Source organism: Triturus cristatus, chromosome 4_2 (assembly GCF_964204655.1).
Source record: "Triturus cristatus chromosome 4_2, aTriCri1.1, whole genome shotgun sequence".
Lineage (NCBI taxonomy): Eukaryota > Metazoa > Chordata > Amphibia > Caudata > Salamandridae > Triturus > Triturus cristatus.
This window is the reverse complement of record NC_140586.1, coordinates 310,856,298-310,879,588: the sequence shown is the minus strand read 5'-3', so window position 1 is coordinate 310,879,588 and position 23,291 is coordinate 310,856,298. Positions and strand designations below refer to the sequence as shown.

At 46.2% G+C, this 23,291-nt stretch overlaps 1 protein-coding gene across 1 annotated transcript in view; it reads right to left on the bottom strand.

The window, feature by feature from the left end:
* The window catches only part of TADA1 (transcriptional adaptor 1), a 206,714-nt gene that overhangs the window by 166,414 nt on the left and 17,009 nt on the right, over positions 1-23,291 (bottom strand). Inside the window, exon 3 of the mRNA XM_085601639.1 lies at positions 16,515-16,580. Within this exon, the coding sequence (XP_085457765.1) occupies positions 16,515-16,580 (66 nt within the window). The remainder of the gene's footprint in view (positions 1-16,514; positions 16,581-23,291) is intronic.

Here is a 23,291-nt window from a genome sequence, read left to right as displayed (position 1 = left end):
GGACTCGTGGAGTGTGGGGGGCTGATCTTCGGTGCAGATGGTGCTTGGGGTTGGGGCTTCTCAATCCCCGGAGCACAACTTCGAGGGTGCCTCAAAAGCTGCGCTGGAAGATACTCGCCACTTTTCCCAGGTAGCTGGTCCCACGTCTCTCGTCGCCTCCACGGATCTCAGCTCGGCTGTGGATGTGGATCAGGGTCGGAGAAGTCTGGAAGTCAAGGCTCTGGTCAGGCTCTGCAGTCGGTCCCTCGTAGAACTTTAGCAAAGTAAAGGGTAGTCTCTTGATGGTGCCTGTTTGCACAGGGTAGCCACTCCTTGGCCACAAGGGAGATTCTTCAGTCTTCTTCTTTCGTCGAATGTCGAAGGTCCAGAGTTTCTGTTCAAGTTGCAGGTTCAGGATAATCTAATCTCCTGGGGCCCAGCTACCACTCTTATCCAAATCTGGGGGGCTGGGTTACCTGCTAGGTCACGCCTTATGGGTGGGAACTGGGAGGGGGGTGGTTACACCCCCTTCCCTTTGTCCAGTTTCGTGCCAGGACTGGGGCTGGAGAGCCCCAGCACCAGTTTGAACTGGACTATGCACGGGACACCTTGTGTGCCCCAGGCATGTCTCATTCTATTCATCCCTCCCTGCCCCAATACACTAAAGTCTGTCTGGGGAGGTGCTAGCACCTCCCCAAGCAGGAAACCTATTGTCCAAGCCTCCCTTGCCGGGATCACTCCCAGCAGCAGGAGGTCAGACTTGTGTCTGTGGCAGCAGCATCCATTTTGTGATGCTGAGGCTTTGGTTAGAGTTAAACAGCAAAGTAGGATTTTAACATGTCTCTCCCTCTAGAAGGGAGGAATAATATCCTCATCACCAGAAATGGTATGGGGGTATTATTCCAAAGTGTTAGACACCTTACACGACATGTTTTGATAAAGCCAAACCATAGTTACCATAACCGTTTAAGATTATAAGGCACTTTAAGAGTATATGGTAGGCTATATCATAGAACAGCTATAAGGACATGGTTCCGAAAGCTGCAGACAGGCTCAGCTCATGCTAGAGCACCATCTCACATGTTACCAAGCACTCTGCCTCCAGGATTGTTAAGGCCTGCCATAGGAGTGGCTGATAGGTACACATGTGTCTATATGTAAGTTAGGTATAGGAATACTACACCTAAGCAAGGAGTGATTACACGACCTTGCCCCAGCTGAGTGATCAGCCAGTTGTGTCTGATTGGAAGGCCAGACCAGGGGTGGCATAATACATGCTGCAGCCCCTGGGAGGCCTAGGGTACACCTATGCCCTGGGTACCTAGGGTACACTGTACAGGGTCCAATAAGGTGATCCTTACCAATTGGGAATGTACCTAGGGTACATGGAGTCCATTTTAAAGAGAGAGCAGACAGCCGGAGACCCTGAATGGCAGGATCTCAGGCCAACTAAGTCGAAAAACCAGCTAGACACTAGGCAAAAAGTTGGGGGTAACCATAGTCAGATATCCACATTCCTACACAACCCCCCCCCCCCCCCCAAACGAAAGGAGATAAGGCTGGCCTTGACAAGGTAAGCCTCTAATGCCTAAGTGGCCATATAAGGAAGAACCAGCACTGGCATGGTTACCCCCTGTCTCATGGTCCACTAAGCAATCCCTCATCCTAAAGGTATCATAGGGTCTTCACCATAGGGAATCTCTGCCTTTGGGGTGTCTTTGCAAAGTAAAAGGCTGGTGTTGAGATGGAGTACTGAAGTGAGTGTCCTCAAAGTGAGGCCTCAGCTTCCTCCAATCATCCTCCACCATGGATGCCTTTCTTTCTTTCACTGAGTTGCACTGTGCTCTCAGGGTCAGCCTCTGGCTACCTAAAGCTGGAGGCTGGGTCCCTTTTGTGGGCTTACTGGAGGGGCAGGTCAGGTTTGGGGCCCTAAGGTCCCACGTTTGCCTGTGCCCAACAGAATCCCTCTGGGGGAGGTCCCTAACTGCCTGTAAAGGGGATCCCTCAGGAATGTTTTTACCCATCACCTGGCTAGGGCTACTAGCCAGGCAATCCTCATTCTTTTGATGGGGGGGGTTCTTGTGGACAGGGGCCCTCTTGGGGTCCACTGGCCTCCCTGACCTCTGCAGCCCTGGGCTGACTGAGGCAGGGAAGAGAGAGGCAGGCTACCTGCACCAGACTGGGTCCCACCTTGGAAGGGGCCACTGACATCAGAGGCTCTGCCAGGCCAGGCCTGGCTACCTCTGGGGCAGTTCCTTCACAAGGGGTGAGGTCAGATCCCTGAGGAGGCTGACCTTTTCCTAATGTCTAGGGAGAGGGAGACTTTTCTTCCTCCCCACTACTCTCTGTTTGTGTGGAGTGATCCATAGTTTCAGGCTTCACTACACCTATGTCAGTCTGAGTATGGGCTGAGACCATTACAGCCTTGCCAACCTTTTCAGGGAGGCACTCAGTTTGGGTTTGAGCTGTGACTGTCACAGCTCTGCCAATCCCTACAGGGAAGTCTGTCTTTGCCTGGGCTGTGGCTACCACTGCCCTTCCAACCTTTTCAGGGAGGAAATCTACTTGGACAGGGGTTGTGGCTGGCACAACCCCACTACCCTTTTGTGAAAGGCCTACCATTTTAGAATGGGTGTCTTGTTCAACTCCAGCCCAAGCTGAGAGTTCTAAGTCATTCCCCAGTAAGCAGTCCACAGGCAAGGTTGGAGACACTGCCACCCTTTTAGGGCCAGTGACACCTCCCCAGCTGAGACATACCTCTGCCATGGGATGACTGTTCTGTTTGCCATCAATGTTAGTTACCTGGTATGAGAAACCAGGCAAAAGCTGCTCAGAGGGAACTAGCCTATGGGCCACCATAGTGATGCTAGCTCCAGTGTCTCTGTAGGCCTCAGCTTTTCTACCATTGATGTAGGGCTCCTGTCTGTACCTACCCAAAGTGTTGGGACAGGCAGTGAAGTTGGCAAACCCCATGCCACCATCACAGACAAGAGTAGCTGCTGTAGGGGAATTGGCTAAGCCAGAGTCCCCCTGTGTTCCCCAAGAAAACCCAACCAAATATTTGGGGGCACTCCCACCACCTGGGGGATTACTGCTGACAGTAATAGGTGGTGTGACAGGAGTAGTAGGAACAGTTTTGTTTTTAGCCTTTGGGCAACTGCTGTCAGTTTTCCAATGCCCAGGAGTTTTACACTCATGGCAGTAAGGCTTTTTAACTGTGGTAGAGGAGGGAGCTTGGGACCCACCACCCTGTGTGGAATTTTGGGGCCCTGAGGAAGATTTCTCTTTTGTTTTATCCCCACCCTTCTCTTGAGGCTTGGTGGTATCTTTCTTTTGGTCACCACCCTGATTTTTAGGCCTAATCCTGGTCCTGACCCATTTATCTGCCCTCTTTCCCAATTCTTGGGGAGAGGTCAAATCTGAGTCTACCAGGTGTTGATGGAGAAGCTGGTTCTGACAATTACTAAGGATCTGCTCCCTCATAATCAAGTTGTACAATCCTGTATAGTCCTGCACCTTGCTGCCAGTTAACCAACCTTCCAAAGCCTTAGTGGCACAATCCACAAAAATCAGACCAGTCCTGTGTCTGTGTCTTCTGGGTGTCTCTGAACAACAACCTATATTGCTCAGTGGTTAAGCCAACCCCATCTATCAGAGCACTCTTCAGGACTTTGTAATTGTTAGCATCCTCATCACTAACTGTGAGGAGCTTGTCTCTACCTTTCTCAGAGAAGGAGAGCCACAAGATAGCTGCCCACTGACTCTGGGGTACCTGCTGTACTTTGCAGGCCCTCTCCAAAGCAGTCATCCACTTGTGGATGTCATCCCCATTCGGATATGGGGGGACTATCTTGCTTAGGTTTCTATGGTCATAAGACCTATCCCTATCTCTAGGAATGTTGCTGCCACCAGTGGGTTCTGACCCACACAATTTTTGCTCTCTAGCCAGAGCAAGCTTCTCCTTGGCAAGGGCAAGTTCTTCCCTCTGAATCCTCAGATTAGCTTCCCTCATTCTGGCTTCATGCTCCTTTCTCTCAGGGGAAGTCATTCCCCTATGAGAGGAAGCATTAGAGATGCTAGAGACATGGGAGTGGATGGATTCCCTTGAAGGGGATCGGTCTCTCCTGCTTCTCTGGCTAAGCCCACTTGGGGGTCTGTATGGGGGGACCCCATGCAAACTCCCATGTAAGCTTAGGTTAGCCTGGCTAAGTCTTCCTACTTGGCCCTGGCTGTCTACCTCTTCATCTGAAGTCCCATCTGACTCATCTGTGGTGGGTAGACCCTTATCTACAGCTATGGCACCATACTTGGCAGCTCTTTCAGCATCATAGGCCTCCAGAAGCTCCACTAGCTGTCTAAGGGTAGGGTTGGAACCCTGTTTTATTCTCCTGGAGGTACACAGTTGTCTCATCTCCTGGAAAGTGAATGCATCATATCTAGAGGGAATCTGTCCAGGATTCTCCTCTCCTGAGGGAGTATCAGTGTGATCTCCATTCAGGGACATGATTCTAGTGAGGGTGTGGTGTGTGCACCTACCTACACTAGTTGTATCTACTAAACCTCTCTAGTAGTTGTAGTCAGGGTGTGTTACTCCCTTCAACCTACAACCACTAAGTCCAGTAGGACTTAAGTATTATAATCTATGTTATATGTACCTAAACAATATCTGTGTGATCTTTCAATTTAGTATCTCAAGATTACAATGGTATTACAACAGCAAGCTCAGATCCCAACCGCTGCTCACCAATGTGAGAAGTTGGCCTGATGTATGATGTCACTAGTTCTAGTGTACACCTTATATCAGTCCAAACAACCCTTATGGTGATTGGTTGTAAAGTCAACCTTATAGACCAGCTATCCTAGTGGTAGCATGGACAAGAGCAGTCTTAGGCTAAACTCTGAATGGCATGTGAAGCCAGCTGTGATACCATATATAATCCCTTGAATACCGAATGAAAGGACACCACAACAGATATATATATAAAATAAAGTGTATTTATTCTAGTCAAACCCTCAGCACTCTTTATGAGATTAGAGGTAAGTACAACACAGTCTTATTTAAGCATACATTAAGTCACACAGGTAAGTAATACAGTTAGGCCCTAGGGGCCACGCAAACCATATACTAAGTAAGTGGTATAAGGACCACTGTCACGGAAATAGGATAGGCCTAGGCCTAGGGAATCGCTGGGGCTACACTATACTAGCAACAGTTAGGAAGTGGGAGGCCCACGGGATTCAGGTGCAGAGTGGAAACACTCACACGTAATGCGTAAAAGTCAATAGAATTACTAGCAGTTAGAAATTAACAGTTTAAGGACACTTCTGGTATAGCTAGAAAGTCAAGACTCGGAAACTAGACCCTAGGATAGTCAATACCCTTGTGAGCACCAAAGTACCCAAGTTACCTAGCCCACAGGCTGCGGGTGCATAGGTGTGAACTTGCGTCGGGTTTCGTCGTGGACTTCTATGGATGCCTGAAGGAAAATTGCTGACAGGCAGTCAGTGAAGATTGTCCGGTGGATCCCAAGGCTGGGATCAAGAAGAGAGGAGACCTGCAAGCAGAAGGGACAGAGTCAAGGTCACTAGCCAGTGACCACGTGGAACCAGGAAGGAACCAGGCGATGTCGTGAAGATTGCAGGTGAAGGTGAAGCTTGTCGCTGCAGCCACGAGGACCAGGGAACGTCGAGGACGACCAGGACCAGGAGGCGAGCTGTCCCACGAAGGCTCTTGCTGTCGGTGGCGAAGTTGGACTAGGACTCACCAAGCCTTGGCAAGCGGAACCCACGAAGAACGGAGGACTTGCTTCTGGTGCAGACCAGGAAGGTCTGGGGTGCTTCTCTTTTGCAAGGAAGCGGGAGCCAGTCTGGAGGAGCCAAACCAGCAGTGAAGATTTCTGGATGCGTCGTCACAAAGGCCACTAGCCAACGGGCAAGCAACCGGACAGGCGCGGCAAGCAGGAAAATGCAGAAGGGCCCCACGCAGGACTCGTGGAGTGTGGGGGGCTGATCTTCGGTGCAGATGGTGCTTGGGGTTGGGGCTTCTCAAACCCTGGTGCACAACTTCGAGGGTGCCTCAGAAGCTGCGCTGGAAGATACTCGCCACTTTTCCCAGGTAGCCGGTCCCACGTCTCTCATCGCCTCCACGGATCTCAGCTCGGCTGTGGATGTGGATCAGGGTCAGAGAAGTCTGGAAGTCAAGGCTCTGGTCAGGCTCTGCAGTCAGTCCCTCGTAGAACTTTAGCAAAGCAAAGGGTAGTCTCTTGATGGTGCCTGTTTGCACAGGGTAGCCACTCCTTGGCCACAAGGGAGATTCTTCAGTCTTCTTCTTTCGTCGAATGTCGAAGGTCCAGAGTTTCTGTTCAAGTTGCAGGTTCAGGATAATCTAATCTCCTGGGGCCCAGCTACCACTCTTATCCAAATCTGGGGGGCTGGGTTACCTGCTAGGTCACGCCTTATGGGTGGGACCTGGGAGGGGGGTGGTTACACCCCCTTCCCTTTGTCCAGTTTCGCGCCAGGACTGGGGCTGGAGAGCCCCAGCACCGGTTTGAACTGGACTATGCACGGGACACCTTGTGTGCCCCAGGCATGTCTCATTCTATTCATCCCTCCCTGCCCCAATACACTAAAGTCTGTCTGGGGAGGTGCTAGCACCTCCCCAAGCAGGAAACCTATTGTCCAAGCCTCCCTTGCCGGGATCACTCCCAGCAGCAGGAGGTCAGACTTGTGTCTGTGGCGGCAGCATCCATTTTGTGATGCTGAGGCTTTGGTTAGAGTTAAACAGCAAAGTAGGATTTTAACATGTCTCTCCCTCTAGAAGGGAGGAATAATATCCTCATCACCAGAAATGGTATGGGGGTATTATTCCAAAGTGTTAGACACCTTACACGACATGTTTTGATAAAGCCAAACCATAGTTACCATAACCGTTTAAGATTATAAGGCACTTTAAGAGTATATGGTAGGCTATATCATAGAACAGCTATAAGGACATGGTTCCGAAAGCTGCAGACAGGCTCAGCTCATGCTAGAGCACCATCTCACATGTTACCAAGCACTCTGCCTCCAGGATTGTTAAGGCCTGCCATAGGAGTGGCTGATAGGTACACATGTGTCTATATGTAAGTTACGTATAGGAATACTACACTTAAGCAAGGAGTGATTACACAACCTTGCCCCAGCTGAGTGATCAGCCAGTTGTGTCTGATTGGAAGGCCAGACCAGGGGTGGCATAATACATGCTGCAGCCCCTGGGAGGCCTAGGGTACACCTATGCCCTGGGTACCTAGGGTACACTGTACAGGGTCCAATAAGGTGATCCTTACCAATTGGGAATGTACCTAGGGTACATGGAGTCCATTTTAAAGAGAGAGCAGACAGCCTGAGACCCTGAATGGCAGGATCTCAGGCCAACTAAGTCGAAAAACCAGCTAGACACTAGGCAAAAAGTTGGGGGTAACCATAGTCCGATATCCACCTTCCTACACCTAGGCGTAGTGGCAGCAGCAGACACAATTAAAAAACGAAGGAGAGGCAGTATTTCTTTCGACTGCTCTGCACAGTTGAGACCAGAGCTGGAGCTGGCACTCGGGACTCTCCATCAGTTTTGCCCGTCCCATATGCTTCATTGTCATTATCGGGGATTGGAACAGCGATTAATACTGTTCGCTATTGGTGTGGGTGTCTATATCTTTACCTGGCATATTGAATCAAGGAAAGCTTCAGAGGGGAGATCGGTGGGGTGTACTGACGCCTGCAATATATCAGGCACGGATTCTTAAGCCCTCTAAAGTTTATAAAGTCCATAAAGCCTCAGAAATGGGGGAAAAAAAACACTGGAGAGAACTTGAAGGGCAGTGAACTTAGTAGAGACGGAGGGGAAGGACTCACCCTGGAAAAAGAACAAATAGCAAACAATGCCACTCTTTACAAGGAAAAAGGGGACGAAACAGGTGAACCCTTACAGGGAGAGTCATCGTGCTCATCGAACCGACAAGATTTTGAGAACACAGTAATTGAGCTGGCATCAGCTCAACATACAACTAACAGACATAGGGGTCCTGAAACCAGAGGAATTAAAGCAAAGGAGAAAGAACTGGCAAAGGACTCAGTTAATGACCCGGCAAGAAATGAGGTCCAGGAGAAAAGTAAAATTAAAGATAAAAATATGGAAAAAAAAACTGGAAAAAGAAAGAGAAAAGACCAAACGAAAGGAGAGAGAGAAGGAGAAAGAAAACGAGAAAGAGGCTGCCAACACGAAGGTGAAAGGGGTTGAAACAGTGGAAGATGTCAAATTGCAATCTCTGCGCTTTTTTAGCCATTAGTTCCAAACGATAAAAAACCTAAAAGCAACAGCAAAAAAACACTGGCTTAATTGAACTTTCACAACCAAGAATCTCTAATATATTTAGCCCTTTGCATAAGGATTGCCAGAGCGATACCACTATGAATGCTGACTCAAATATAATCCAGGAAGAAACAAGGACGTCTATAGAGATAGACGTGGTAACATTAAAGCAAAGACAGAAAATTGAGCAATGGGACCAAAAAAAAATAAACCAGGAAATGAAGAAATTGATCCCCTTCTCCAACTCTCCTAATCTACAAAATCCTCCAGCGGGCGAAGAAGTACACTCTCCCTTGGATGAAGACTCTGACTCAGAACTATACGAAACAGGGATGTCTATCTCTAACGGTTCTAGTCAAATAAGTAATTCAAGAGAATCAAGCCCAAGTGCACGAAGGGGAGCCGTATCTCTGGAGATCTCCGGTCCCAACGATTCAAGAGTATCTAGCGAAATCAACATCAGGAAAAAAAAAAGTGGGGAGGGGAAAAAAAAGGTCAAAACACAAAAGAGAACGAAACGTGCTGAATGAGGAAACTACAGACCCTGGTAATAACACGGACTACGTCAGCAGTAGACCTAATCCCCCTCGGAGAAGCCCAAAGATTAAATTACCAGAAGAAATACCATGTCAAAACCCGGATGCACAGGGAAATCAAGAAAAACATTTTTTTTTTTTTTTTTTTAATCAGAGCTTGGAGTGGGCGAGAGTTTTGGGCCGCGCATTGCTTGGCCCGGATCATATTGGAAAAGCTCAGACTTTGTTTTCATCTTTTCGCATTAAATGATTCCCATTTCAGCTGTGCTGGTCTCAAGGGTTCCTCTCCATGAATATTTTCCAACAACTATCTCAAGCCTTTGGTCTTTCTATGACCTCAGTTTTCTACTAAAGCCAATGACGCTCAGGTGTGATTGTCTCAGAAATCTTCGAGACCTGACTCTTTTTTTTTTTTTTAGGCAATGTCTTTTGGAGGTTGAGGATTGGATGGGGAGGATCTGTTTCAACATGAACAATTATATCAGTGATAAGACACTGTAATAAGCGGGAGCAAAATCTCACAGACACCAAGATTTGGAATATATCAATGGATGCGCACCCAAACCTGTACCTCAAGGATGGGAACCGAGATTTAAAATTGATAATTTGGCAAATGTTATATTTTCCAACTCAGTCTATCAGGAACATTCTTATCTTCTCACCATTTAAAAGTCTGCACTTGCTGACAGTAAAAATGGATAGATAGCATGCAAGAAAGAAACTAAAGGGAGAATGTGGATATCTGGTAGTTCAATGGGGAGGGTGGTTATTATTTTGGGCCGTCACCTTTGCTCCTAATCTGAGTAAGTAGAGCCATTGGAGAAAAGGCGAGGAGCTTCTGAATGCAAGATAGTTTATAGTCACTAATAAACTATTAGAAAGGCTTTTTTGTGCCTTTTATGAAAAGCTGCTGTTCTAATGTATGAACAATTGGGAAAAAGAAGCATTTAAAAATATTGTAGCACTGAAGATAGTTCCACTCAAATATGTTCCCCAGTTGTAAATCAGAAAATTAACCACTTTAGCACAACATGCTTGACCGCTTTTAAAGGACACATAGTCCTACTGATACAAGTCTGTGATGTGGCTGCTGTCATGGAATGTTTACGAAGATTGCTGCAGGGAGTGAGCACTGAAATCGAGCTCCCGGGCTCTGGGATCACTGTTGCAGTGAGAATCCATGCTGGCCCCCCCCCCCCTCCCCCCCCACATCTCCTCCCCACGAGAACGAGGACTCACCGGAATAAACCCAAGTCGGACAAGCCTGAATCGAGCTTCCATCAACATCAGGAAACGAAGATATGAGGATCTGCGCCCCGACATCTCCTGGATTGAAACTGATGCCTCGAAGGTGATCGGCGGTCAGTGGACCTAACTCAATCCAAGGACACCCTACTTCGGACCCGCGAGAGTCCCGACAGACCCGGACCGAAACTTCTACCAAGCTGGCACTGAAAGAATCATAAGAAAGCGGAGCACAAGCTACTGTTGAGCTCCGCAGCGCCTGACCGCAAAATGGTGGCCCAGATGCGGAAGCAGTAAAGGAAACCTGGCACGGTCAGCGGACTGCACGCAACACAAAAACACCCCACAGTGGACCCACGAGAGTCCCGACAGTCCCAGCCCGTAGCGATCATCAAACTGGCACTGGGGGAACTTCGGAAAACTGATTGCGAGCCACTGCAGAGCTCCGCAGCACCTGTCCCCAAGATGGCCGCCACAACACTGAACTGGCATAGGTAACCCGTCGCATCCCTAGATGCCTATGCGACGTTCTCCACGGAAGTTGCGGCTATGTTGATCGCACCAGGACTGAAGCATGAAACAAATAGCCACTGGGAAATCAAACAAATAGCCACTGGGCACTCAGTTTGTGAGTTATTGATGGGCTCCGCAACGCCTGACCTCTAGATGGCCGCACGGAAGTAGGACTTTTCACCGACGAACAGACTGCACCGGTGAGACCCCTCCACCCTAAATGCTCCTTATACACCCTGTACCTGCCGGTCTCAACAAGAAAAAGTGACGAAGGCCCCTGCATCACAGAGCCTGCCACCTCCTCACATCAAATGCACACGGGGCCTGGCCCTAAGATGGCCGCCAAGAAGGCTCTTGCATCATGGAGACTGCAAGGACCCCTGCTCCATAATGACCGCCGCCTTCGCAAACCTTATATCCTCAGGGCCGAAACCAATGATGGCCAGCAAGAAATAACCCCTGGGAATTCGCACAGGGGAGGGTTTGACCAACCCTAAAGAAGTGGACGGGGCACGCTACAACTCGCCTTGCCTCGCTGGTCCCAGTAATAAAACAATCCTGACCCAATCATCTAGGCCCACCTATGTTGCTCTCCACCGGCCTCACTACTGACCCCAAGATGTTGCACCCCTCCGCCCTCATTAACTGATCCCAAAATGGATGCCCAGGGCTAACTCCTGGTATACCTCACTGGCAAGTACCGACCACCACACTAAAAGGGGCCTGACCACCGCAACTCCGCACCCTGACTCGCAAAGCACTTAATGCGACGCTAGCCCGCCTCAGCTCTACTACTATCTACTTAACCCCAGGCACACCCCACCGGCGAGTCACCAACCAACTCTCAAAAAAGGGGCTGGACCACCCAACTCCGTGTCTGGACTTACCGGTCACTAAAAGGCAGTGACGTTGGCCCGCCACATCCCTGTGTTGCTGTACCTATCTACACACTGCCAGACACATACTGTCTGACCACCCATTGGCCACCCTAAAAGAAGTCTAGTGGGTTACTGAACACCAAATCAACGGCAAGACAACAGCAACAACCCGCCCCATATCAGAAACGAAGTGACACAGGCCTTACTTCAACGCTCCCACTGCTCTTACACACTTTCTGCCCCCAGGGCCTGACAGCATGTTGGCAGCCAATCAACCAACCCCTAAAGAAGCAGCTTGACCACTCTGCCAGTCTTGTCCACCACTACAACCCATCCCGACCCCTGTGGTAGCGTAACACACCTAGCCATAAAGGAACTAGCTCCACTTCCAACTTAGACAAAATGCCTTCTATCATGCCAACCTACGCCAACCCCCTCACACCGAACTACTTAAGACCGCACGGCCCGAACACCTTCTCGATTTGTTTCCCCCCCGCAACCTCTCACCCAAAGCGAAAAAAAACTCAAACATAAACTGATCAGACAATACCCAGAATCAATATTTGCTGACATATATCACTGCTCCTCCAAAGGCCAAGTAAAAATGGATCTCATTTTTCACATGGAAAGACCCGAAAAGTGGAATTCCATCCTCAGATCACAACTTCACATTACCAAAACTACCAATACTCCCCATAGCTGAAAACTATCATTCTCTATCCCTAACTGCATGAAGCAGAGCGGTAACACCTCTGTGACCATCTACTCCAACGGCACAGTCCTGATCCAAGCGAACGACAACCTTGAGGCATTTGACTCCCTCTTCACCTCACTTCGGACTGCCTCCTCTCACACACATCTCCCCCACCCAACCCACCCCTTCTACCCGGACAACCAGACCCCCCCCCCCCCCCCCCCAAGCTGAACTCACACACCATTCCTGCGCCCTCTATCAAAAACTCCTGCTTACACCACGAGACACCACCCGCACCTCTGGCACCAAGAACATGGCTCCCCCTCCCCCGTCTGATCGTCCCCTCGAACAGCCCCCCGCTCATAACCTCCTCCAAATTACACCAATTTACCTCAATACGCAGTCTAAGACTTCCAACCGCCTTCCTATACCCACTTGCAAAAGAACGCAGCTGACACAACATGACCCCCTTCACCCCACACCCGATCTCAAAGCCCTCACGGACAACAAAATAACTACTAGACGGCAACACAACATCGTCAGGCCTTCTTCCCCCCGGTAGGAGCCCGCCCAGAACCCACCCCCAACCAGAAAGAGACGGGGCAGCGTCTCTCCCTGCTTGAAAGACAATTAGCTACTATAATACAGGGCTTTAACGAAATTCTAACCAACCTCGCTACACTTCGCAAACCCTCCAAAAATTCCCATTGTACTCCCACCGTCACCAACCCCACACACCAAAGGCTCCCCAAGGCTGCACGACCCAGTTGGATCTCATCCCACCTCTCGAGTCATACACTGAGACCCAAAAGAACTATGGAGGCTATGTCCTCGGATGAAGCGGCAGAGCTGGCCTACTCGTACAACACCCCCTCTACTGTCATCCCTCAATCCATGATTCAGGTGATCTCCGGATTCAGAAGAGATCACGCCACTCTGAAACCCCCTAGACCCCCAGCCTCCCTCACCAACATCCCCATGGCACCCCTAAGAAAGAAACCAAAAAAAGAGACACCCCCTACCATCTGCATGCTCATAAACTGCAGATCAGCCACCAAACATGCCACAGAGCTAGCAGGATCCATCCTCACCCATGGCATAGACATAGCCTTCATCACCGAGACTTGGCTAAATGACTGCTCGCCTCCAATCATGGATACTCTTGTACCCTCAGGCTTTACAATCATTAACAAAGACCGAAAAGACCAAAGAGGCGGGGGTTTAGCAATCATTCACAACAACATGTCCGTGACCGAAATAGATACCTTCAACTATAACACCTTTGAATGCCTAACCGCCAAAATTAACACAGGCGACAACAAGACACTACACTGCCATCTCCTATACCATCCCCCAGGCAACACCACCACATTCACTGAACACCTGTCAGACCTGGTTGCTCACTGCTCACTCCAAGACACCAACAACCTAATTCTGGGGCGGCCTCAACTTACACTGGAACGAAAAAAACAGCTCACTAATACAAAACCTGAATGAGCTATTACATAGCAACAACCTTACCCAGCACTGCTCAGAAGAAACCCATAACAAAGGAGCAATCCTGGATGCCATCATCGCCCAACGTGACACAATCACAATAGACCACATCTTACCGGTTGACTGGTCAGACCACCACTTAATCCTATTCCACATCACGCAACCGATCACGTACCAACCTCCCATCCAAGACCCCCCCACATGGACGAGAAACCTAACACAGATCAACATGGTCAACCTATAAGAAAAGATAAGCACGCTCCTGCCCATCTCCCCAGAAGGTCTCTCCACAACAGAACTCGCGTCTCACTACAACACAACTATGACGGCCATCCTAGACCAACTAGCCCCCCTGAAACTAAAAAAACCCAGAAACATTCCTTCCAGATCCTGGTTCAACATGGACATTAATGCTGAAAGGAGACAACTTAGAGCTACAGAAAGTCTATGGAGGAACAATCAGTCTACAAGCCTTCTCGAGCAACTTAAAGCAGCTCGAAGGAAATTCAAAAAACACATCAACAACGCAAAAACCACCTTTTTCTGCACCGCTCTAGACAAAGCGAAAAACAGGCCCAAAGAACTCTTTAACATCATCAGGCAACAAACATAGAGGACCTCTGCAAGCCCAGTCCAGGCCTCCAAAGACCTGTGTGACAACTTCGCCAACTTCTTCAACAACAAAATCACCAAGATTGAGCTATCACTAGACATCAACCTCAATCCCTCCTGCAAAAACCCAACCCAAACAATCGAAACCAACACACACACGCAAGCTCCCCACGAAAGCCTAGAAATCCTACGACCCCGTACTTGAAGCTGAGATTCTTAAACTGATCTCCTCCTCCAAGCCCGCAACCCACGTCCTCGATCCTGTACCCACCCAATTGACCAAAAAGCTGAAACTCTCCCTTGCCCCACTCTGGTGCGAAATCATAAACAGCTCCTTGAAAACCGGCATCATACCAGACTGCCTCAAAGTCGGCCAAGTCACGCCACTATTGAAAAAGCCAGGCCTAGACACCAACGATCTGAACAACTTCAGACCTGTTTCTATCTCCCCTTCCTATCCAAGATCCTTAAAAAGTGTGTTCTCCTACAACTGACTCAGCACATGGACAACATCAACCTGCTAGATCCCCACCAATCGGGCTTCAGAAAAGGCTGTAGCACCAAAACGGCAATCCCTAACATTGTGGATGACATCCACAAGTCTCTAGATACTGACCAATGCTGCCTACTCATCCTCCTGGACCTATCAGCAGCCTTTGACACGGTTGATCACAATCTACTCATCAAGGCTATCCAAGACAGAGTAGGTGCGGATGAGGTGGTCTTACAATGGGTCTCCTCCTTCTTACAAAACCGCTCCCAAAGGATAAAAATCAAAACCTTTACGTCCGACCTACACCCCGTCAGCAGAGGTGTCCCCCAAGTCTCAGTGCTCTCCCCTCAATTGTTCAACATATACATGGAACCCCTCACCACCCTACTCAAAAAAGCCAACATCCCCTTCCAGCTATATGCAGATGACACCCAGATGTACTTGGAAACCTCCTCCATTAATGACATTCTAAGACTCAACAACACTCTTAGAGAAGTACAACACTGTCTATCAACAAACCACCTTAAACTCAATCAAAGACAAAACTGAAATCCTCCTCATCTCCAACAAAGAAAAAAAACATCAAATCGTAGAATGGCCAAAAGCAATCGATGCCCTCAACGGTAATCTCACCCTGGCTAACTCAGTAAAATCTCTAGGAATCACCCTAGACCCAAAACTGAACATGACCAAACACATTAAGATCTCCGCGAAGAGTGCCTTCCTCAATCTGAAGCTTCTCAATAAAATTAAGCCCTTCATCCCGCCCAAGGACCTCAAACAAGCCACCCAATCACTGGTGCTATAAAGACTTGACTATGGGAACGCAGTTCTCACCGGTACAGCTCGATCCCACCTAGCTTCCCTCAAAACAACTCTCAATGCAGCTGCCAGAAGGTCACCAGCGTTAAGAAATGTGACCACTTATCACCCGCACTCAGAGATCTAAAATGGCTCCCAGTCGAAATGTGTGCCAGCTTTAGAACTGCCTGCCTCATGCACAAAGCCTTGCACACAGGAAAACCGGAACAGCCTGCTACTCATCCCTATGAAAACACGCAAACAAAAAACTGCTGCACGATCCTTCACTAAAAACGCACCCAAAATCTGGAACTCCATCCCAGCCGATATCAGGACTATGCCTTCCTTTATAAAATTCAAAAGACCTTTACCTCAACCGTGCCTTCCCGAACCGAGAACCGCCACCGAAATGCAAAAGCATGCACTCTGCAGTCCCTTGACAATGTTCCACCACAACCTACCTCTTCCTGCACTCTGCAGCCCCTTGACAATGTTCCACCACAACGTACCTCTTCCCCGCTCCCCAACCCCCTCCTCGTTCTCTCCTCCCGGAATGTGGTTTAGCCCAAGACATTGTGCACTCATCGAGGTTATCTCAGGACTTCTCTACCTCAATGACGCACAGCACACTGAGTCTTCTGAACATTTATGTTTACCTATGCCTTTTTGTGTGATTTCTGCTTTAAATCTGTTGTAAAGCGCTCCGATACCTTCGGGTCTGGCCAGCGCTATATAAAACTTCTTAATAAATAATAAAATAAATAAATAGATGCTCTGCCTTTTGAGGACTAAGCGGACTTTCTTATACTATTAAGAAACAATAGGGTGTAATTTGTAGAAGCTTCTGCAGCACACACTGCTAAAAGTCAGAACCATTTTCAGTCAGTGTAAAACAACACAGTGCACACTACCAGCTTACCTGGAGCAGAAACCAAGATTTGGCAGCGAGTGAGGATGGCCAGCAGAAAATCATTGTGTGAATGAACTGTGGAAAACCAAGAAAATCAAAAAATTATTTTTTTCAGGCGTAACTCTTGAGCAAGACAGTAAACACCACCTTCCACTCTTTTTCACAGTAAACTTACTAAATGAGGCGGCCACATCTGCAAGTGCGGCCACATCTGCAAGTGCATTAAGTGTTTGACACAAAAGATACTATGGGGGAAAAGCATAACAGATGTAGATTGAGGACATGTGCGATTTGGTAACAGGCATAATTTGGGTGAAGAGCAGTAAAGTATGCAAAGGGTTCAAACGATTGTTTCGGATATTTCAGCTACAGGCAGCCAAATATGTGATCTGGCTGTACAAATCTGTTCATATCCTGCCACTGCAGTAAACACTGACAAATTATACCTAGGATGCAAGGGGATGGCACTTTTTCCATATAGGAATAAGAACGCTCTTGTATAAACACACATCTATCAGAAGTACAAAGAACTGATTAACTTTAGTAGCTAAAGGACATAGGGTTAACAAAGAGATCCTCAAAAATCAACACTGGCTTTTGAGTGACGACGGGTTGTCAGCTTTTATTCTGTACGCTACGTTACTACAGCTGATTCTGTATTTCAATCTACTCAAAAGCCATTTTTATGTATATAATCTAGAACAGTGGTTATAGAAAAGAATCATGGTTGCGATCCCTGAACTACTTAAATGTATTTATTTTCTAATGTTTGAATGAAGTGGTGTATTCTAAACAAAGTAAACAGGGACAGCTGTATTGAAGAGAACAAGGCTCTGAGAAAGAAGGCCCTTTTTGAATTTGAGTTAATGCTGTCTACATTGCTCATGGCACATTACTCCATGTAACATACAACAAGCATTGGCATAGCCGAAAATTATTCGCGCCGTCAGCATTGAATAATTTCTTAGAATAAGCAGGGCTTAAAATTTTCTCCTTCCCCCTAAAATCAGAGAAATTAAGCAAAATTGTAAGCGGATATTTCAGATTGTTTGGTTTATGCGCAGGGACTCTGTGCGCTCTTGTGATCGTTAAATCTCCTTGGAGCTCAGGTATGGCTTTTTTCAAAAGGGACTCAGACCACTTAACTGCGTCCTTATCTTCCAAACCCTCTGGTATGCCTACCAAGCGTAGATTCGACCTCCTATTATAATTTTCAAGGTCCTGCATTTTTTCCGCTAGCTGAATTCTCTCTCTATTGGCCACCAAGAGGTCTTTCTGTATTGCCGATAGGGAGTCCTCTAAGGATGAAATCCGTGTTTCAGCTTCAGTGACTCTTAAGGGAAAATTTCCAAAATGTTCTTCCATTTTTGTGAGCCTGCTGTGCAGCTGAGAAATTTCCTGAGCCTGGGAATTTTTGAAATCCCTTAATTCCTGAAGGATAGTCCTGAGCAGAATTTCAATGGAGTTTGCTTTTGTTGCATTCGGGAGGGGAAACAGTCCATCCTCTTGAGAGGCCTGAGAAGCCTGTGGGCTTAGCTCTTGGCTTGGAGTTTTCGTAATGCGAATAAGGCAAGGACTTGTGAACAACTGAGCCGGAGGGGGAGAGGGGATCTGGGGCAGTGCAGTGTGGGAAGAATTTCTATTTTTTGAAGTTAGTGCTGTAGGAGTTGCTTCTTCAGAACCTTCTTCGGAGTCTTCAAGGCCTCCCTGACCTAGCGCCTCCCTCTGCGCTACTCCTACTCCTGCTATCTCGGCTGTTGTGAGGCTGGTTGAAACCCCTCTGGCGTTAAAAGCGTTAAAAGCTCCTTGCTCTGACTTATCGCTTCCCCCCCTTTGATTCGCCCCTTCTTGTATAGGAGCGCTCGAAAGTTGCCCCTGTTTTAGAAGGGGTTTAGAAAAGAGAGGGTATTGCTTAGGGGCTGACTGACTTCCAATCTCCTTAGCTGGGGATAGATCCATGACCACATTGTCTACCCGGCACGTCTTTGTTCCTTTGTTCTTCCCATTCACTTCGCCTCTCGCGTCTTCTTCGCCTTTCTCACCGTTAGCGGCAGTTAATAAGCTTAATTCTGTTGAATGTTCAAGCGGGGACCGAATATCTGCATCTTCGCCCCCATTGCTCTCCACCGGATCATCTTCATTATCCTCGTCATCTTCATCTTCGTCACTTTGCTCTCTCAGAACGTTATATTTGTTTTTACCAGCATGTAACTCAGCGTGTAACTCAGCAGTCTTTTGCCTCGGAGCAGTTTTTTGAGTTTTCCTTTTATTTCTCCTCCCTCCATTAGGCACTGGCGAGATCTTAATCGTCGACTTCGGGAGCTCCCTGACCAATTCCATCTTGGCCTGTCTGCGCTTTGCTTTTGTCGCCATTGCTGTGTGGGGATTATCTGGTGCAGCGAAAAAAAACACAGATATGTCGGCAGCTTCTGCTCATAGACGCAGGGACTTTGTAAAACTGATTGACTCTTTTAAAAGCAAGGGAGCCCAGGCTACGATTGTGCAGCAATCAAAACTTAAAGTACTGGCCAAAGGGAAGTTTTTTATTTTTACGAACTTATACAAAGCTCAGGCACTCCTTGAAGGTCTAGGGCCATAGCTCACGGCTTATTCTTTTTCTATTTAATGGGCGAGCCCACGACAGGGCCAGGAAGCACACAAGGATGCAACGACATGGCATCCAAAAAGAAGAAATTCAAGAGAAGGACGGAAGTGGGACACGGGGGGTACCGTCCGCTCTAAGGGGGGGGTTGGGGTGGGAGGAGAGGTGAAGGGGGGTGTTGCAGGGGAAAAATAGAGAGTTCATTTATTGAAGAATCTTCTGTTCTAATTCTAAATTCAACATAGTTTTGGTACGGACAAGGCCTTGCCTTATTATCTGGACTGATAAGTTCTCTTATGGTCAGCTTATTTGCACAAAGAAAGGGTTTGCTGCTACTATGTGATCACATTGCTGTTCTGCCTTTTTTGCACAAAAGAGAGGTCTCTGCTGCTATTATATAACTGCACTGTTTATTTGCTCATTTGCACAGAGAGGTTTTTTGCTGCTTATTTGCAAAATTATTGAACAACCGTATTACCCATTTTTGCATAAAGAGAGGCTGCGGTGTTTTCATATAACTTCACTGCTAAAGGTTCTGTTGCTATTGCACAACCATTTTTGCTTATTTGCCTATTTGCTTATAGAGACATTCCTGTTCTTTAGTTGCGTATTTGCACAAAGTGAGGTTTCGCCATTTTCATTACACAACTGTACTCCTTATCTGCCTATTTGCACAAAGAGTTTATTATCGGTAATTTTTGAATGATTATTTATTGCTGGATGTTGATTAATGCTTATTTCCACAGGCTGAAATTTAAAATTCCCTTAGCCATATTTATTTACTTCGGCTGCCTTGTCGCATGTTCCATCCTCCTCTTCTTTAAGAATTAATAATATGGTGAAGTTTATTTCTTTTAATACAAATGGTCTTAACAATGTTCGAAAAAAAAAATGCTATTGAATGTTGGTTAAAGAATTTAAACCCAGACATCATCTATTTACAAGAGACCCATTATAAAGATCAGGAGGATTCAGATAAAATTCTGAAGAATTGGGCCGGCCATAGGATATCCTCTTCAGCTGGGTTGGCACAGAGAGGAGTATGCATATTAATAGGAAAACATGTAGGTTTCACTCTGGCTGGCACAGCCATAGATCATAGAGGTAGATGGGCAATTGCACATGGTAAATTAAATAATATTGACATAATCCTCGCTACAATATATGCACCAATTTTAGATAACTCTTTGCCAATTTTACAGTTAAAGAACGCCATAACAGGGCTCCCTGGGTTAATATTATGGGGGGGGGGAGAATTTAATTTTCTTCAGATCCCCCAGTTGGACTCCTCCAAAAAAGATCGCCGTCAAAATAAACCCCAAACTGCTTTGGCTATTCACTCTTGTAAATTAGATCTTGATATCATGGATCATTGGCGATTCTCTAATCCTCTTAAACGAGAATATTCATGCCACTCAGCAAAATATAACTCTGCATCCAGATTAGATTTTTTTTTAATTTCTCATGATTTAGAGTTATATAATTATCTACATCTGTCCAATGCTTTCTCTGATCATGTGACAGTCTGCATGGAGGTAAAATTGGGACTACAAGATATAAGCCCTACTAGAAGATGGTGTTTTAACAATCTCAACCTCCTTGATCCTAAATGGTGTACAGACATTGAAGAATTTATTGAGCAGTTTTTCACACAGAACAGAGGTACTGCCCCATTAAATATGATTTGGGATGCTTTCAATGCTACACTCCGTGGGTTCATAACATCTAAAGAAATACCAAAGCAGAAGGCAAGAAAGGAGGAGAAAATAAAACTTCAAACTGATCTCACGGAAGCAACTCAAGAACACTACAAGATTAAATCAGCGCACTCAGGGCAAAAACTCTATGTGGCTAAGGGCAGGATGAGGGACTTTTATTACATCCTAGGTGAAACTAATAGCAATCTCTATGCCCAGAAGATCTATGAGGAGAGCGAATACACAGGCAGGCTTTTGGCCTGGCAAGCCAAAGAAAAGCAGGCTCGCAATAGAATAGATCAATTAATTAATCTCATCACCAAATCATATGCTAAGACTACAGGCTCTATTGGTGAGTTGTTTTTAAAACACTATGAGGGAGTCTATCAAGCAACCGAAGGGGCCTCATCTGATTCCATTGGGGAGTTCTTAGAGCATCTGGCAATACCGAAATTAGACGATGACGGCAAGAAATGCCTCACAGAGGACTTCTCAATGTCAGAATTAGATGACGTAATCAGCTCTTTTCCCAACGGTAAGGCAAACGGTGATGATGGTTTTCCTATTGAATTTTAAAAAACAATTTGGAGGAAGCCTATATAAAGAACTTTTACTTTTATTGAACGACCTACTCCAAGGAGGTTCCGCGCCAGACTCCTTCCATTCAGCTGTGGTGGTTAGCATTTTAAAAAAAGGAAAGGACAAGGAGAATATAAATTCATATAGACCTATAAGTCTCCTAAATACAGATTATAACATTTTTACAAAACTTTTAGCAAACCGATTGAATAAAATAGTGGGATACCTCGTAGCTAACGATCAGTGCGGTTTTATTGCAGGCAGGCATCTCCACTCAAACACAGAGTTTGTATTGGAGGCACTAGATTTTTTTATAGCTAATAAAGTGAAGGCTCAAGTCTGGTTTTTGGACGCGGAGAAGGCCTTCGACCTAGTGTCATGGGACTGCCTTTTTGCTATTTTGCACAGTTTCAATTTCCCGGATGCTTTTATCATTCTTTTAAAACATCTATATATGGATTCTAAGGCACAGATTATCATTAACAATTCTAATATTGGGACATGTCTGGTCACTAGAGGCACGCGCCAAGGATGCCCTTTGTCGCCAATTTTATTTGCGCTATTTATTGAACCTTTGGCGATTGCGATTAGGAATATACGGACCGACACAGTCCCAGTAGTTGGTATGACTAATATAAAATTATACGCTGATGATATTGCTCTTTTCTTAGATTCCAAACCCTCTGGTCAATTGAAGATTCTAAAAATATTCTCAGATTTCCAAAATCTAGGGGGTTATAAAATTAATGTTAACAAGACAGAAATTATTCTAGTAAACTGCACTGTAGACACTTTAATACCAGAATTCAGGCAAATATATAATCTATCCCCAAAGAGGAATTTAGGCATATTTATATCGGATAATCTGGAAGATCTGTTTTCATTGAATTTCTCACCATTGTTAAAAAAGGTGGGGTCTCTTAGATCGTTGGAACTTATTACCCCTGTCCTTGATGGGGCGAGCAGCATTAATACGAATGTCGGTGTTACCTCTTTTTAATTTCTTGTTTGATGCGGTCTGGTTTTTTTTGGTTTTACACTTTGCATTTTATAATCAAGTTTTGAACTGATGAATTTGGAAAATGTTTTTTCACCTATGTGCCTTGTACCGTATTAATCTTACTACAAATGTGTTCTGTATTGATGATTTTGTTTTTATGAACTCAATAAAAAAGAATTAAAAAAAAAAAGCATTGGCATAGCCAACGGGTCTCACCTTTAGACAGTGCTTTTGGCTTTGTTAACGTTTTTAATATGTATTGTAGAGCATTGTGAATGTTGTGCAGCATGTTTAAAAGTTATAATAAAAAAAGTGTTATAACCATTTTTGTCACCTTATATATAACCTAGAAAACATTATAAACAACTGAAGTACCCTAATAAAAACCAGAATAAACACTAAAAATGTGTTTTAGTTTTTTTGTTTATACAATGCTGTCAATTTTTCCCTGCCCGTTTTAATGCTTTTTTGTTATAGTTTTTAGTGTTAGGTGGGGGCAGTTCATCATAGTAACATAACATGTATTTGGAAAGCGCACTGTCACCCGCAAAGGGGCATCTTGGCGCGGAATAACAGACGTCTATTGGTTAACCAACTCAATAGAACTGGTTTAAGCAGCAGAGCTGTAAAATATAGTAATACCCTAAAATTGTACCTTTTTGGAAGCACGGCACAACCTGCAAGCTTATTTTTAATACTGATAAACAGCAATTTCTTAAAATAAATAATAACATCTTGAGTAGTGTAGGTAAAAAATCATGTACTGTAAGTAAATATACCAGGCAATTCCGTGACTGGTTTGTATTAGGTCTCGCCTACGCAGCACGCATGCGCTGAGAGGAGGACCTTTAGCCGTCGCTCTGCTCTTTATGGAAGCACATACTCGTGCTTGTGGCGGCATCCACCTT